General features: G+C 46.4%; 1 protein-coding gene across 1 annotated transcript in view; it reads left to right on the top strand.

The window, feature by feature from the left end:
• The first annotated feature begins 17,944 nt into the window (after positions 1 to 17,944).
• The window catches only part of SYT9 (synaptotagmin 9), an 85,786-nt gene continuing 85,082 nt past the window's right edge, over positions 17,945 to 18,648 (top strand). Inside the window, exon 1 of the mRNA XM_044425886.1 lies at positions 17,945 to 18,092. Coding sequence (XP_044281821.1) covers positions 17,945 to 18,092 — 148 coding nt within the window. The remainder of the gene's footprint in view (positions 18,093 to 18,648) is intronic.

Raw genomic sequence — 18,648 nt, 5'->3', positions numbered from 1 at the left:
TGCTTTCACACAAATGGTCTCCTGTAAACATGTAATATAATGTCAGCCAAAGATCAGTGAATTACATGCTGTACCCATTTCATCAGAAGTATGACTTGGAGCCAGAGTGTTGCACTGGAGACATGCGAGATCTGGGTTCTAGCCCCTACTTTGGCCATGAGGCAATTCTGGGTCTCTCACCCTAAGCTACCCCACAGGGTTGTTGTTGTAGGATAAAATGAAACTCTGTTAGAAGGTAGTTCAGAAGAGGGGAAAAAGGCAGGCTTTGAATGCAAAGTAGTAATAATAATAATAATAATAATAATAAGAAGAAGAAGAAGAAGAAGAAGAAGAAGAAGAAGAAGAAGAAGAAGAAGATTAAGTGGGATTTTTTCCCCAGGTAAGTTTGGAGAAGATTGCAGTCTAAATGGGTCAGAATATATTGGATACATCCAGATGGAATGCTCCAAGTGCAAGCAATTAGAATTTAATGTGCATCTGTTCCATCTTTTTCTCCTAAATGGAAAAGGCTGGACAGAGCAATGGGAAAATATGGGAGTGTTACAAATGGAAGAGGACAACATCTGGGCATCTTGTAAAAATCTGTGAATGAGGCAGAATGATAGTGCTATAAGAGTCTGTCCCATACTAGGATAATGGATGGGGAGGGGAGTAATTTCCAGTCACTAGTCCATCTGAACTGTGTAAAGACACTTTTTTGTGACTCCAGGCATAGTTGATGTTGGCCCCAAAGAAGCCCGCTCACAAAGATTAGCCCTATAAAAAGTCTTGCTGCACCTTCAGGTTCCATTTCCTACCTTCATCAGGTCCAGTCTTCCCTGCTTCCCTATTGCATGAAGCCAGTCACTTCACCTTACTATGTGTCAGGGCTGGCCATGCATATTGTGAATCATGAACATGACTTATCCACTCTATTTCCCAGGGAAACATTTTCTGAAGTCACCATTATCCAATGACCTTCTTTCTTCTCTCACCACAGAGATGGAGCAATTTCAGTTAATGATTTCCTACCTCCTGTCTGAAAATAGTTACAGCCAAATTACCATTTCCCATTCTACAGTCTTCTTTAAATTTATTTATTTTTATTTATTTATTAGGCTTATAAATCACTCCCATAGCCCTACAGGGCTCTCTGGGTGGTGCACAATGTAATAATAAAAAACCAATACTAAAAAGAGATAAAATACATAGAATGATAAAATTACAACAATTATGCTCCTACTTGGATGAGCGGAGCCTCACCACAGTTATCCATGTGCTGGTAACCTCTTGCCTGAATCACTCTAATGCATTCTACATTGGGCTGCCTTTGAAGATGGTCCAGACTTTTCAATTAATTCCAAACCGAGCAGTGCGGTTGCCAACAAGGGCCGCCCCTAAAGAACATATCATGCCAGTCCTCCACCAATTGCAGTGGCTGCCCGTCATTGCCCAGGCCCAATTCAAAGTGTTCATGCTAACATCTAAAGCCTTAAAAGTCGTGGGACTGGGATATCTAAAGGAACACCTGGGATATCCATATATCCACCATATATCCACCATATATATGCTGATGATACCCAGCTCTACCTCTCGTTTTCCACCAATCCAGGTGAGGCAGTGGCTGTGCTGAACCGGTGCCTGGCCGAGGTAATGGGCTGAATGAGGGCCAATAAACTGAAGGTCAATCCAGACAAGATGGAGGTCCTGTTGGTGGGTGGTTCGGAACTCGGGATGGGGGACTTGGGCCTTGTCCTAAATAGGGTTGAACTCCCTCTGAGGGACAGGGTTCGCAGCTTAGGAGTGCTCCTCGACCCTGAGCTGTCTTTAGAAGCCCAGGTGACGGTGGTGGCGAGGAGCGCTTTCCTTCAGCTTCAGCTGATCTATCAGCTGCGTCCCTTCCTGGAGAACGATTGCCTGGTGACAGTGACACACGCATTGGTAACTTCCCGATTAGATTTCTGCAACACGCTCTACGTGGGGCTACCCTTGAAGACAGTCTGGATACTTCAGTTGGTGCAGAATAGAGCTGCCAGGCTGCTGACGGGGACTGGGTGTTGTTCTCATATAACCCCAATTCTCCGTCAGCTCCACTGGCTCCCGATTGAAGTCTGGGCCCAATTCATGGTGTTGGTTATGACCTATAAAGCCCTCAATGGCTTGGGCCCTGGGTTATCTAAGGGAATGCTTGTTTCCATATATGCCCTCTCGCCCCTTGAGATCAGCAACAGATGCCCTTCTCCGGGAACCCTCTGTGAAGGAAATTAGGAGGGTGAGTACCCGGAGGAGGGCCTTCTCTGCAGTGGCGCCCCACCTATGGAATGTGCTCCCCAGAGAGGTCCACCTGGCGCCGTCATTATTTGTTTTTCAGCATCAGGCTAAGACCTTTTTATTTAACACTTATTTTAAGTGTTAATTTATTATGTAGGATTTTGCCAGGCTGTGGGGACACGGGCAGAGCTGCATAGCCAAGCCACTGGTTACGCCCAGCTGGGCCTGACACCACAGCCTCTCTCACTCGCTCTGAGTTAGAATCCATGCCTGGAGCTGAAGCTCACTCTGGACTGGGGGAAGGTCCCACAGTCCTGCTAAGATCCATGGAACACAGTAATTGCGAGTAATTAAGGTTCAATTATTTTCAATGCAATTTAGTCATTACTGGAATTAACATGCACACCACCTTGCAACATCTCAAAATCCTACTGAATACTCCAACACACTTTTTTTGCATGGTACAAAGAATACTGCAATGAGCTTGCCAGCTGCAGATATCATTTTAAGGATATCGTTTAACCATATCATTTAACATATGGTTTTCTCCGAAACCATATGTTTGGGAGGAAAAGACTCTTGATTGAATGCCCCCCCACACACACACACACACACACAAAAGAAACCTCAGATATTCCCTGCATGTATCCTCAAACGTGAGAAACGTAGCTGAAACAGAGTTTGGATTCCTGAGAAGCAATCAACCAACCAAATTTTAGCTCTTAGGGCAACAAATTTATACCCAAGGTTATGTTCTTACTTACTGACTTATATTAAAACAAAACAAAGCCAAACAAAACTCAGTGGCTATTCACACCTAAGAACAAGCCATGGCAGGAATGGCTTGTTGTAATGTGTGAATACAAAAAGCACAGTGAAACATGGCACACTTGGTTACCATGAATCACCACAGAGAACCAAGAGTTTGCTTTATGGGTTCCACCTTCCCACACTGCTTCTTGTTATGTATGAAGCCAGAGCTGCAATGTTTTTCTGTGGTTTCCCCATATCAGCCAGTCAGCTCGACAGCAGAGCAGCTGCTCCAGCTGCCTTTTTCCTCCGTCCTGCTGGCCTAGCAACAGCTGAGGTGCTGGTGGACAGGAACTGATTGGCTGCCCCTGCCTTCCTTGTCCTCCATCCCAGTGTGCGTTCCCCAGGGCCCAGCTGCCACACAGTTGCCATGGCCACCGCCTGGCCAATTGCCCGCCTGCCCACTGGTTGCCCAATGGTCAGGACGTCCACCTTGTGCAGAGGGCCACACAGGCGCCTCGTGAGTGCTGGCCCCCGGCTCCTGTGTTGTCCCTCTGTCCCCCCACCTCTTGTGATCTCAAGGACTGGCCAGGTGGCGTGTGAAGCAGGCAACACAGCCCAGAGGCAACTGGGCAGGGAGATGGGCGATTGCCCGAGGGGCAGGAGTGGCACTGGTGCAGCAGCTGGGCCTCGGGGAGCATGCACTGGGGGAGTGGACAGGGAGGGCTCCAGTGGCAGTGGCCACAGGGGCAGCTGTGTGAGGCCCTCCTGCCTATTCGCTGCTCTGCTGTGCCTGCAGAGCCACTGTGCTACTCCAGTGGGTAGACAGAGGTGCCACGGAGCCACCATGCCTCTCCATCGAAGAGACCGGGGCTCTGTGCAGCAGCAGCAGCAGCAGGAAAAAAGTGGTGGCCCTCTGAGGACCCACCCAGGGCAATGCAAGGCCAGTGGAGGAGAGGAAGGAGGCACAGGCAGGAGTGGTGCATGGTGGGACTGGTTCCTGCCACAGAGGCTGATGGGATGCATGCCACCATCTGGAGAGGGGGAAGAGGTGTGCAGAAGCTTCTCGTGAGTAGCCACCTCACGAAGGTGCAATCACAGGACACAAGGTAAGAAAGGTAATTTGTGGTATTCCTGAGAGTCATGTGTGAATAGCCCTAGCGCCTGACAGTGAAGTAGCAGGCACCGTGTATGTAGCTGCAGAAAGCAGCTCCGCAGATGGATATGAGGTAGATGCCATCCCATAGCGCATGGGTGGGACTGAGTCAGCACCTTCAGAGGAAGGCTGCAAGGCAGCATCTACCCCGTAATACTTAGGAGTATAAAAGACAGAGGAGGCAGGAGCAAGCAGCGGGAGGGGCCCACCTGCTAGGATGAGCACTGCTGCTCTTCCATATAAGCTTCCTAATCATTTTGGTGATGCCTCCTTTGATGGTAGGAATGATCATGTTAACAGTTGCACGCATGTGTTATTTTAAAGTCAGAGGGTGCTCCTGAGCGCTGTCTATACTTCAAAACATGGAGACAGACTAAGGGAGAGACGTCTGTTTGACAAGTACTAAAGGCATGTATGTTAACTGAACTGACTGTCAGGGCGGACTTCCTTTTCGATTCCTGCATGGCGTCTCCGAACCCACATATGCCAAGCTCAGCTTGTGAACATCATGTTGTCTGCTATTTCTCGAACAGACACACTGGGAGAGTTTCTGCTCAGTGCCAATTAAGTGGGGTCCCTCGATCCTGAAACCAGGCTAATGAAGTGTCCTCAAGGGCCAGAGGAAGGTGAGGACCTTAAACTGCTGACACTTTTATACCGGGCAGCTAGGAAGTTTTAAAGTACTCTAAGGCAATTGGTGGATGTAGAGAAGGAACTCTAAGTTGTAGTGAAGAAAATTACTTAGGCACTGAAGTATGAGCATCTTCTAAAAATAAGTAACCTCGGAGATGTGACAGTCCAGTGAAAAAGCACTTTCCTCTTGGGTGCTGGCATTGCTAGAGAGAGGTGGGGAAACCCATCGTTTTATTTCATTTGTGCCATGGGCTTGTAATCAAGGGGGCTGCCATTGTCACAGTGCATTGGACAGATAAGGGGCTTTGTGTACCATTTTACTTACCTGCCTTCAGTCTTCTCAACGCATCCCCAAATCCATGACACATGGGAAGGGACTGCAATGCAGATGAAGAATAACATCTTCTACACATTCTGAACCCAGGTCACCATCATCACCACCTGTTGCACCTGAACAACCCAAGAGTAGGTCACTGGAAGTATCCTATGTATAAAGTTCATAAATGAGGGCCCTTGATCCACCACTGCTTCCTGTGATCAAGAGATGCTGCTGCTTTAGAAACCATCTGCAGTACGAGGCAGCAATTGCACGACAAAGAAATCACCACCATAACCATTCAAGACATCCATATGGAAGTCCCACCACCACTCATTCTGACACTGGTAGCCGGAGGCCCTCCTTCAGGTGCCCCTGGCAAATAAGGGTAGTAGTATGGCTACAAAAGAGGACCTTTCCACTAGTGGCACCCTGCCTGTGGGATTTCTCTGCAGAGAGGCTCATCTGGTGCTACATCACGTCCTTTTGGGGGCTAGGAGAAGACCTTTCTGTTCTCCTAGGAGTTTTGCAAGCTCTTTGTGACATTAAATCTTAGCACTCTTATTTTGCTGCTAGTTTGGCTTTGGGTTTATGTGAGAGAGTGTTTTGACTCCTTGCTCTGCCTATCTCTTGGTTGTATTTGGTGTTGGTTTTATTCATCATTTTATCATGTGTATGTTATGTTTTAAATGTCTTGTACAGCATCCAGAGAGCTTGGTTATTGGGCTGTCTACAAGGGCAATCAATCAATATTAATATATCCTGACAAGCAAATAGCAGTGCCATCCTCTGCGGAGGAAATACCCACTCATCCAGGTTAGCCTGGTAGAAAACTATGTACGGAAGACTTCTGCAATGTTCTTGAATATGTTGCGCAGTGTAGGAAGTATAATGTGTGCAGTTAAGGAAAGGAGGTTCAAAGGTGGGTACAAGGGGTGGTTCAGTGGCAGAGCTCATGTTTTATATGCAGAAAGTCTCAGGTTTGATCCCTGCCTGAAGCCACGGAGAGCCATTGCTGTCAATCAGTGTTGACAATACTGGCCTTGATGACTAAGGGACTGACAGGGTGACTGGACTCACCCAACATGATCAGCCATGGTAGTTTATAAGCCAGAAGTGGTTTGTTGGGTTGTCTGAACTCAGCAGACAACCATTCTGATTGGGTTCTGACAAGCCCCTTCCACCTAAAAAGCCATTATGGCTGATCATATTGTTTGAACCCAATCAATGAAAGACAGCTGCCTATAATTCTGTGTTCCTGTTGCATCTATGCAGTGACTTAATGCCAGGGAAGAGGACTAGAGTTGTGGTACATCTTCACCACCATTGCTCAAATCTTCCTCCTGATCATCCTTGCCAGCACCATCCCTTTGCAAAGTTGGGGCACCAGAATTCAGGAATCTCACTGCCTACTGGTAACAATAGAAATAGGTGATCCTTCAGCTCCTCTTTACCAGCTCTTCCCAATACAGTTTTATGCGATTAGCACCACTTCTGCTCAGCTAAAAATATTGCTTGCATAAATTCTGCATGCATACACAGATTCTATGATCTATATCTTCAGATTTTATAGCTGTGTTACCTCTAAGGCCTTGAATGTAGACTTTACTATCCATTTGTAGCTTTAGCAGTAGGACGCTACTGTTATTTGTGTTTGCCCTGGCGAGATTCTAGGAACAGTCACAACCTGGAAAACTAAAGAAGAAAGTCAACTTTTCTTTCCAAACACTTAGAGCAGCAACAGCAGGGTTCATTTATTCTTCTAATGTGCTGAGATTTAACCAAAACAAAGAAATCTTTGTGAGTGGCTCTGCAGGGAAAGATGGTACCCAAAGCTGTCAAACGAAAAGCACATCATCTGAGCAGGTGCCTGAAAAATCATTTCTTTTATTAATTCAGCATATTCATGGAGTGCCAAATCTCAGCACTGTCTGTTAGAAGTCAAAGACCAAAACAGAGCCACAAAAAGTGCTGCTTAATCTCCCTTCTCTGGAGAAGGAGATCCTGTTTGGTGGCCTCTCACAACCACTGCAGAAAGTTCTGCAGAGACTTTTCCTTCCAAGGTTGCAAGAGGAATCTTGGAAGAGAGTCAGGAGAAAGAAAACAGGGTGGTGCCATGGGTAGGAAGGAGGAAGAATGTGGTGCTGCACTGTATGCACAAGCCTCTTCATTTCTTTCTCTGTCCACTGAGAAGCCAGTCTAGCGGGAGGCGGGGGGATTAAAAAGCAGGAATGGGAGGTAAAAATGCCTCCGTAGTTCCTCCTGTCTCATGTGTCTGGGTGAGGATAGAGGCAGGGCTGAGAGCCTTCTATCTATAGGGTATCAGCCCTTTGAGAGTGTGCTGTAGGTAGGTAAAAGTGATACAATAGTAGAAGTGTGCTGAACCCTAGCAATTAGTAACAAAGGGGGTCATTTTTTTACCCCAGACAAAAATGCCTCATGCACGGCAAAGACGTAATATGATAATTTCCAGCTTTGGTTTCTCTTGACCAGGTCAGCTCTTGAGGGCTATCAAGGGAAAGTAAAGTGAAAAATAAAGTGCATTCCAGCCTCTCTGGGTCAATGCCCTTGAGGGATGCCTTCTGCACTTGGACAGCAAGGTGTCCACCCCGCAGCCATTGCTCAGGTGAGGCTCACCAGGTTGCACAGGTTTTTTGTACTTGCACAAGTCTATTTTTTTTAATCAAATGATGCGTGCATTTGGTATGCACAATAGTGGTAGGATGACAAACTAGTGACAGACTCTTTAGTGTGCTGCTTGGGCATTTGGAAGGTGTCAGACTGGAGACTGCTTTTCATAATCTCTGGGAAAGAAAAGAAAAGAAAAGAAAAGAAAAGAAAAAGAATAGGTAATGGAGCCGAAAGGCCGCAGTGAGTACAAAAGGGCTCATAATCAGTGAAATGCAGCCACTGTTGCCCCAAGTTCCTGTGGGGCAGCTGGTCAGAGTGATGGCCCAGGTGACCTTGACAAGAACAGCAAGCAGTGTTTACCCCTCTTGCCAAGAAGCTCACTCATGAATTCCTGGTGCACACGAGGGGACTGGTCACCTGGGCCTAGAGAACCTGCCCATCTATCATGAGTGCAACGACCCTGACACCAAACCCTGGATTGCCAGGGTGGTTAGTGGCCCATTAACATGCCATCCTGAGAGAAATGGTCCAGGTGTGCACAACACCGTGATGCGTCGTCAGAGGCTAATTGCAAAGCTGTTCTGGAAAACAAATATTACTTCCAGAAAAAAGATGTCTGCAAATACATTTTTTCCCTCTGATATAGTTATGCATAACAGAGGAGAGAACTCAAAGCATAAGTAAGGATGAACTTGAGAGGGATTTTGACCCAGATTCCATTGGCTTTGATTGCATTTTCCAAAGGATGTTATCACGAGGGAGAAACAGCCTATGTGGGTGAGCTGGGCCACCTCGAGACCTTGGCCTTACTCTGATATTAAATGTTGGGCATATGAATGTGGGGTGGAATGACTCAGCTGTAAAATGTTTATGAAAACAAGCCCAGCACCGGGAACTGGTGCTCTGTTGTGCGACTGGAATGTTTTCATGCTGTGTCATTTTAAATCTTTGAAATACTTTATTATAAGTCTGTCTTGGGCTATCTGGAGTTTTTCCTGAAGCCTGTGGACCATTTTTAGTTGAAGGGCAAACATATTTCAGTGTGTGAGAGGTAAGTGAAAAGGTCAAAAACCTGATCTTTGAGAAAACTGCAAAACACACATACCAAACCATCTATTTTAATAGCATGTGGATACTCGCTAATAACGAGAATGTAGCTACTCTTGAGTCGTAATAATATACAACTGGGTAGGTGGAGAATATTTATTTATTTATTTATCTATCGATGTATATCCTGCCTTTTTCCTACAAAGGGCTAAAGCCACCTTACATCATTCTCCTCCTCCATCTTATCCCCACAACAACCCTGTGAGGTAGGTTGGGCTAAGAGTCTGTGACTGGCCCAAAGTCACCCAGTTGGCTTCATGGCTGAGCGGGAACTAAAACCTAGATCGCCTGAGACCCAGTCCCATGCTCTTAACTACTACGCCACACTGGCTCTCTGAATATTGACCTTCCTGGTTTGTTATTCTAGACATCAAGACATGCTGGTCTTTGTGACTGTATTCGGGGCTGTTTGCTTTCCTTCTGCTTCACTTATGAGATCATTTCCTGAAATGTACCCAAGTCCAAAGAAAGGGAATATTTGCTAGTGAATAAATATTTTCAAAATGCAGCAGGGCTTTCAGGGAAGCTTTGCTGTATTTAAGAGATTTGGATGTGGCTTCCTTTGCCCAAAACATCCTACATTTCTATGAGGACATGCTGTGATGGAGCTGCTTAGCTATCATTCACCAAGCAAAACCCTGCAATGCTGTTTAACTAATTTGGGCACATAAGCAGATTACGGGACTCCTGTGGAGTAAACCTATGAAAGCTGTACTGAGCAGTCTTCCGAGCACTGATGTGCTGTAGGACACTGGGGAAGCCGAATGATTTATTATTTATTAAATGGATCACACCTGCTTCAGTGCAATAAAGCTCTTAATTAAAGGTGGGGAAGTAACAAATAAACCAAACTGGAAAGCCAATTCATCTCTAGAATCAAACAATAATTCAATCAGCTGGTCAAGGTTATTAATATGCAAGCCAAAGGCCACAGCATCATAAACAATTCTCTTGGAAACTGAAATGCAGAAGTCCTCAATGCATCAAATTTGCGACTCACTCCAGTACTTTTGCATTGTATTCTGATGATTGGAACTCGGATCATGGGTCATTCCCATTGGGGGAGGGGGTGATATTTGCTAATTATTCCTGGAAGATTGAGAGACACACTGGAACAGTGTAGTGCGTGGGGTTGAAATTTGTGGGACAATGGTGGCGATTGTGAAAATTGTCTCTTCTTTGAATCCAGATTTTCCTTTAGTGTGTTTAAAAAATAGTTGGACTGTGACAAGAATAGGCATTTTACAGCTTCAACTCCATTTCAAACTATGGAGAGTAACACTAAGGAGATGAGAATTATATCTTCACAAAAATTGATCTCTTAGCTGGAAGAAGGTTGGGCAACGGAGGTCAGTAGGGCTGGTATTTGCCCATTATTTCCTGTTATGTTGGTGCTGGTTGCTGCTGCTGCTGTTCGATTTTAAATTTTGGGCCAACAGCCCAGCTAGGGAGGCAATAAAAGACACTTTTCAGAGGCAGTATAGATCTCCCACCATATTTGGTACACCAGCGCTATTATTCCAGGGTACTTCCAGACAGTTCTCTTACGATGCCATTCAATTGCTTTATTTACAGAGGTGTACAAGTTGCGCACACACAGTTGCCAATGTTAGTGACTTTCCCTGGTTTTCTTACTGCCTCTGCCATCTTTTCATGCAGGAGGGAAAAAAGGAACATCTGAACAATGCCTTCTGATCGCTACCACTAGGGGGCCTCTGTCTGGAAGCAACCACGATGGAAGAGCACTAGGAAGAAAACGGGTAGACCATGATTTGGAAGAATAAGGCTGACCTCTGCGTGATTTGCAGTAAATCTGCAAGAGTTCCCAGCTCCCAACCATTTATTTCATAATAGCAACAGCCAAAGTACTTTTCCCACCTAGGTGAGACTGTGGAAATAAGAAAGCAAAGCAGAAAGGGAAAATGATTTGGGGTAAACAGCAATTGATTTCTGTGTGAAAAGACCAGGGGATACAAGACAGAGCTGCTGGCTGTGGAAGGCCCTCTTGAGCCAGCTGTTTCGTTCAGCTCCAGGTTTGTTTAAGTTGCAAAATGGTTAAAAGATTCACCTGGCTTTTAGTATGAGCTGATGATTGTCTCCTCCACTGTTATGATTGAAATGGTTTTAGTCTGCCCTTCATTTAGTAATACATGATGGATTTTAATACTTTTTATTTGGGCCTCGTTTGCTTTTCTCTCTCTCTTTCCGAAACCACATTTGTATTTAATGTGGGTTAAATAGAAAACTATTTTCGTATATGGTATAAGAAAGAAAAGAATAACATACAAAAATATAACTGACATCTGATACAGCGTCCATATATCAATATAATTGTTAGCTGTGGTTTACATTTGCATTTGATGGGTTGTTGTTCTTGTTTGGGGATGCATGTGTATATTCCACCAATTGCAGGTCACATTTCAAAATAAACAAATCAGTAAAACTATAGCACTGTCCACAAATTATTAGTTCTGTGGCAATGCCATTTCATTCAAGTTTCTGAGCCTTAGCAGCAGTGCCATCACATCAACCTGTTCTATTAAGCAATATGAACATTTAGTGAAGTGCTAACCTGAACCCTTCACTGCCTTAATGCTTGTAGTCCCATCACCGCTTTGCCTGTCCATCTACAGAAGCTTCTGCTTGTGCTGCTTAGCATGGGCTTTGCTGGGTGCCATACACTGATGTGCCTTGAACTTCCGCTGAAGAACGGTGAGTAGCTCACACAGGGCTCCTGTCCAGTCTTCTGTGTAGGAGCATCATGTGAAATCTGCTCTCCTTTAGCAGAAGACATTCAGCATATGCTTTCAGGCTATTCTCCTTGCCCGGATGTCTTATGTGGAGAGTTTAGAGAAGACCTAGCTTGAAGAAGAAAACAGAACTTGAAGAAAGGACAGAAGCATAGAATCACAGAGCTTGAAGAAGCCAAAACTCCATCTCAGCCCCTGGTGAAAGTCAAGACCATTTGTCCACCCCCCATAGACAGACCTTTGCAGAGGCTGTTTTTCTAGGGATGTTTAGAACCATCCTCCGTGGTTTGTACTGCTTCCTGTCAGAGCAAGGGTGTAGTGGAAGGGGTCTGGGGTGGGGGTGGGGGGCGGAACCTCTTACTTAGTTTGGTGGGGGCCCTCAAGAGGGGTCACTGGATCTCTGAAGCCAGGATCACTGTCCTTTCCCCACCGCCTCTAAAGAGACTTAATTTTGCTGGTTCAAGGAAAAAGAGAAATGCAGCCCACAAACCACATGTTGCCTGCTCCTGTTACCAAGTGACTACATTTTCCACTAAGACTCCATGAAGTGTGGACAGGCATTGCCAGGAGCGTGAGAATGCCCACTTCCAGCTTTCTGAAAAATAAAACAACTTGATGGATTGATGGTAGATGCTTGCCTAGGCCAAAAGCAAAAGGAAGAAACTGCCCCGGGGAAGCATTTGAGAGCGTTTTCAGATGCTATGAAGATAGTATACACTCCTCTGAACTTGGAAGCATCTTATGGAGTCCACAAGGAGTGCAGAGCAGAAGGCCACTTCCATGACACTTTGGAGCAGGAGTGAAGAACGCTGAAGTGCCACCAAGATGTACCTTATCTTGGCAGTGTCAGTCTCTTTCCCTCCATGCCCCCTGCAACACCACCACAAGCCCTTCTCCAAGGTTGTTCTTATGACCTCAGAGAAGCAGCAGGTATGGTTTGTTCCAGCAGATTAATGGCCAATGCCAACCTATGAGGTTGGAGCACCTTTCTGACCCTGTACCTGAGAATCTGAACAATCCTGTGACTGTCTAGAAGCTGTCCAGCAGACCGAGGATTGCACTGGGCTAAGGTAACAGAATAATCCAAGAACTCAAAATATTTTCTCATCTAGCAGTACAGCATAGTGTTCATCCAATTATATGAACCCTGTGCTATAATAGAAATTGTTCAGACTCATTTTCATCTTTCATGGTAACTTGCATTGATTAAGGGACTTTTTTTTTTAAGAAGCTATGAAATCGTGTTGGCTCTGCATGGAGCTTGTAAAATGCGACATACCTTTAAATAGGTCAAATAGATGTGGCATGTGATTAAGTCTATCCCTGACTTACACAGAGGAATATTTTTTTTCATTTACATAAAAAGCTGCCCGTACCTCCATTTCTAAACCAAAAAGCCTCTTTGTTTTTCTGCTATAAAATATAATGCTTTCCCCTTCCAACTGTCATGCGGCTTCATGAGCATGCATTATTTATAAAAAATAATTGCAAGACAATTAGCTGAGCAACCGTAATGATTTTTGAATGGGGGTAGGTAGTGAGACACAGAAGGCGTAAGATATTTCACCAAATGTATATAAATATTACAGTAGAATTGTTAGAAGAGTGGCCTCTTCTTCCATCAGAATCAACAAGGGAAACAGTGGAAGAATCGCCTTTTATTGCAGGCTACCCATAGTGTTATGATTATCCTGACATTTTATCCTTTGTGTGTATATTTTTTTCTCACATACTCTCATGCTCTTTCTTGTTACAGTTTCTCTCAGTAGATTTCTATTTCCATTCTACTGCTTGGAGTGCCTAGGAAGAACGCTGTCTGGGTTGTCCTCTAAACACCACCCCAAATCAGCTAGCAGAGGGATGTCTACAGAACAAGCAAGCTCCCAGAAGTTTGTATAGCATGTCTGTGCAGCCCCCACTAATGCCTTAGAGGTTTTGCACAGGAGGTTGGGAAAATTTCTGGCTTAAAAAGGCTTCTTGGAGAAATCCTTTATGTACACATCTGCTTCGTAACTTATTTTGTAGTACTCTGCAAGGAAGTTTTATGCTACACTGGAAAACAGGAAGGTCCTTTTTCACTTCACAAAAAAGGGGTTTGTTAGTAAGGGAAGTGGGGAATGACATTTAAAAGGAGACTGGAAAGAGAGGTGGTCTTGAGCACTTGCACAAGACACTGAGGGCAGGAGAAAGAGTTTGTGAATGTGTTGGTGCATTTCTAAGGGCTCAGAAAATAATTTCCTGGGTGGAAGTTTCCCTCTGAAAGGATGAAATGGACCAAGACATGGATGAGAGTGGGGACAGCAGTGTGCTTGTCTAAACAGACAACTGGTGGTCTTGTTCCCTTGCTGGGAATCCACACACACACACACTTTGCAAATGTATTACTGCATTCATAAGAACTCAGATAATTAGCTCCAATTAGAAAATGTTTTACCACATTCAAATGGGCATCAGAAAATGGGGGGAGTTTCCCTCAGAAGCCAACAACCCCAGTTCTGACGGGATGCTGATAGAATGAGGAAACCAGTTCTGCCACAAAGGCTCCTGGGACATATGCCAGGAATGGCCATACGGACAAATGAGAAGGTAGCCCATGGCAAGCTGCTGTGCACCTGATCATCTGTTGGGGTAATTTGGCTTATTGTGCAAAAAAACTTCTTTTCAGGATGGTTTATCTTGGGGTGGCTTGGTATGTTGTATAAACTCACCTGATGGCCTGTTTAAGTTCCATTCATTGATTCTCACATTTATATTCTGCCCTTCTTCCTGTTGCAAGGAGTGAAAGTAGATCGCACTGTATCTTGACAACGTCCCCATGAGGCATGTTAGGCTGAGAGTCAGTGACTTGCACAACTCGCATTTCCACAGTGTGAGAGAATTTTCAAATAGATCTATTCAAAAAATTACAGATATATGCTGCCTTCCATGCAGGAGTTATTTCTTGATTAATTAACATTTGCATTGCTCCTTTATCACCAGAATCAGTCCTCCCCCCTTCTTTGTAAGTACAGGATTAACAGCAAATTTATCACCCTTAAAAGGACATTCCAAAGTCAGAACACCAGCATAGGCTGTCTCACAGATCCATGATACATGTTTTGCAATGATGGTACACACAGAAGGGTCTCCTCTGAATATTTTGATGTATGCACAGCGTAATATGGCAAAAGTGTTCCGAGATGGTAAAGCAAAAGGTGGTACATATGATCTCCTAGTTTTCTTAATTGTCACAACAACCTTGCAAAGTAAGTTGTACTGGGAGCTGGTGAATGCCCAAGAGTATCTGGGGAGAAAGTCAGGAGTTGCCATTTGCTGGCAGCAAAAAGCCTTGAATTTCTGCTGTCCATTTTGCCTCAGTTAGAATCTCGATGCATTCACACAAACCTAGCAGTACCACACAACTGTATGTGCCAGTCCACTGCCCCCTCAGCCATTCGGGACTACGCCTGCCAGGGCCTGGAGAAAGCAGAAGCTCTGTGAAAAAGCAGCTCTCAAAAAATCAAGCAGCCAAGAATGCATGGTTTGTTTTATTCCTCCCTCACTCTTAGAACAGAGAGGAGGCAGGCAAGCCATTTCAGGTTCTTCTGTTGGACCAGAAAATGTGTACCCAGGCCTGCAGCCAGCCTGAAAATTCTGCTGGAAGTGCCAATAAGTAGGTGGCCAGTTTATCTGGTTTGCACTGCAGACCCGGAAAAGACAAATCTGTAAGCTGTTTTCATTTTAATTTTGCAGCCACACTGAAATGTAGGTACATTCAAAAATGTTCACTAAGTTCATTATGATGGTTCTTGCCACCAATTAACAAAAAGGTGGGGAGACAGAAGCAATAAGAATAACCATCGAGTAAAAAGGCAAGAATAAGCAAAAGCAGGAATAGTCTTTCAGAGCTGGAAGGGTCCATCTAGGCCAACTCCATGCTTAGTCCCGAAATGTAGCTTCAATCATCCTTCATGGATGGTGGTCCAATCTTTCCTTGAATACTTCCAGCTTCCTCAGCAAAGGGTTCCCCTGTATGACTGCTTGGACCATTAGTATCTTTTTCCTGATTTATCAATCAAAACCTGGCTTCCTGTACCTTAAGCCTATTATTTTGTGCTGTACAGTCTTAGAAGGCATAGAACAGATTATAGTCCTTTTCAGTGTGACATCCTTGGACAAAAGTACTATCAAATCCTCCTTGGTCTTCTCTCTCATGATTAAACATACCCAGCCCCTTCCATTTTTCTTTTAGTACATTTCATCCTCTGCAGTACATCTAGTCCCCTGATCATCTTTGATACCCTTTTCTGAATTCATTACCATTTATCTGGATCCTTCTTAAAGTATGTTACCCAAAATTGGATGTGCAATTTGAGGTGAGTTCCCAGCAGTGCAGCTTCCCCTTCTTGTGATTCTGAAACTGTATTTCTATTGGTACAACCAAAACTCGCATCTGCTTGTTTTTGCACCCACATCGAAGAGCTAGCTCACGCTCAACTTGCAACTCATTCCAACTCTGAGATCCTTTTTAGATATCGTCTTGCCAAGCCTAAGTAAAGTGTTTGTTAACATTCTGTTATTTCTGTTCCAGTCTTCTAACCTTTCAAGATCATTCTGAATGCCTTGCAGTCTTCTGGAGTATTGGCTGCTGCGCCCCACTTTGTGCCATCTCCTTCATCGCCTTCTGAATGCCTCTTCGTGGTCAATATTTTGCCCTGGAATCCTACTTATCAGTGCACTGAGTTTATCTTGCTCTCCTGGTGCAGGGGCATTTACAAAAGTGTCTTAATTGTGCTTTCATGGTCCACAAGTCCACATGCTTGCTCACCTAGTTAAAAATGCTGCTGGAACCCTTTACATTTCTTGCAACTATCTCCCAGTACAGTCAATTTGTTTCTTCTTGTGATGTTTAGGGGTTTATGATATCCTTTTAGCACAGTTTGAGCAAGGAAAAGAAACACTACAGATCTAATTGAGCAATCTCATAGCTTCAGTTTTAGATGACTGTTTTCACAAGGGGAGGATGCACTGACTAATCTGAATGCTTAAGGAATAACTTCTTTGTCTGAATGACTAAGGAATCCAAGTGCTTGGTCCATCACTTAACCAACAAGTAGTTTAAAGAACTACCTTTATAAACATGAACCAAAAAGTGTTTTAAAGAACTACCTTTATAAACATTCACATGTTCAAAATGTAGTTGCAACTGTTCCCATAACTCTAAATATTCCTTCATCTCAGGTAAAGTTCAGCTGCATTTAGGGATAACTGGGCAGGCTCCTCTACAACAGCAATGCAAAATTAAAGCATTTCAGATGAAAGATAAACACTTTCTTACAATTTCCATAACAAAATTTCCTTGTCAAATGTTTAGGTCTGGGGGAAAAAACATTGGGGGGAGGGGTCGTCCTCACCCACAGCCCGATGTGCAGGGAGAAGGGCTCTCCTTGCAGTCGTGGCGTACTTTCGTTTCGCCCCAACCGTGCAGGACACGGGTTGTGGCAAGCACGGGGTTCAGACGTCAAGGTTTCTACCTTGAGGCAAATTTCGCTCTGCATTGGGAACCAGTGGCTCATTTATTCGTCTTCTTCCCCCCCCCCCCAAAAAAAGGAGGGTGCGCGCTCGTGTGCGCGTCTAGGGAGTAATGTCAGTACACAGGGTTCTCGTATCAGCAGAATTCTCGCGTCAGGAGAGCTGCATTTGCTGTTCTTACATCTAGAGGCATTCCAAAAGGAAGGCTACCCCACGTTCACGCACAGGAAAAGCGATCGCGTCCACTTAGTTCACTTGCGGCGCTTCAGTTCAGGGCCGGGGGTCCTCGTTTCGTCCATCAGCCGCGTCCCCGAGGGGAATCTGTAGCGGCGAGCATAAATTCGTGGTCGACACGTGGCTGGCACCCGAAGGCGAGCTTCTGCGGGGCGCCTCTTCCCCCGTGGGCGGGGTGCCCGTGCAGGGAGCGCGCCCGCCGCCAGGGAGAGCCGCTCGGCGCCGCTCGGTGCCGAGGCAAGCCCGCTCCGCCGCCGCGCCGGGGCGCCTCGGCTGGCGCGCAACTGGTGGCGGGGCCGCCGCCGCCGCCGCCTCCGCCTCCTCCTCCTCTTCCGGGCGGGGCCCTCCCTCATTGCGCGCACGGCGCTGGCCGCTCCAGCGCAGCGCCCAGGCCGGCGGGGCGAAGCTGGGAGCGGCGGCGAGCTCGGGACGGCGCGGGGCAGCGGCAAGGAGGGGCGTCGCTGCTGCCGCTTGCGGGCGGGCGGGCGCCCAGGTGCCTCGGCGGCAAGCGGACTGCGGGCGGCAGCGGCAGCGGCGGCGGCGGCCGAGGAGGCGCGTGCGAGCGACCGAAGAGCGCCTCTCCACTCACAAGGATGCTGGGGGGCCATGCCTGGTGGCAGGGAGGACGAGATTTGCCAGAAAGCGCTGAAGCTGCTGGTCGAGCTCTGCTCCGACGGGACGGTCGAGAACGACCGCTGCCTGGAGTTCAATTACTACCTGCGCGACAGCGGCAGACCCCGGCCCGCGGACTCCGGTAAGCGCAGCGCGCCCGGCGGCCAGGCGCCGGCCACGGGTTGCGTGAGACGGGCGAGGAAAACTTCCGCGGGACCAGGGAGCAGGGTCCGTCTCCCCGCGCGGGAATACGTGGCTGCCCCCCATCCCGGGCTAGTTGTGGGAGCCGCCGCCTCAGACCCCTTCCCTGTGCCGCCCCTCGGCTCCCCTCCATACTCGCCCCGTCTGACACGCCTTGAATTCCGGACGATCAGGATTTGACTCCCAGTAGGTGAGGCTGGAGTTGATGTGCCCAACCTGCGATCAAGAGAGCGTGGCTGTCCTGCCCCCGGCTCCCAGTCCCCTCGCCCACCGCACCCCACCCCACCTAGGCGGCGATCGCGCAGGTCTCTGCAAACTACTTCTTTCCCTCACCTACTGCCCTCCCGATGTTTTGGACTGCAGCTCCCATCAGCTCCAGTCACTGTGGCCACAATATTAGAGAATTGTAGGCCAAAACATCTGGAGGGTGCCAGGTTCGGCAAGGTTGCTTCGTAATGGGGTGGAGTGGGGGACGTACAAACAACCTGCGGGAGCTG

This window comes from Varanus komodoensis, unplaced genomic scaffold (assembly GCF_004798865.1).
Source record: "Varanus komodoensis strain SLA01 unplaced genomic scaffold, ASM479886v1 scaffold16, whole genome shotgun sequence".
In the NCBI taxonomy this organism is placed as follows: Eukaryota; Metazoa; Chordata; class Lepidosauria; order Squamata; family Varanidae; genus Varanus; species Varanus komodoensis.
The sequence above is the reverse complement of the archived record's forward strand: the minus strand, read 5'-3'. Positions and strand labels throughout refer to the sequence as shown.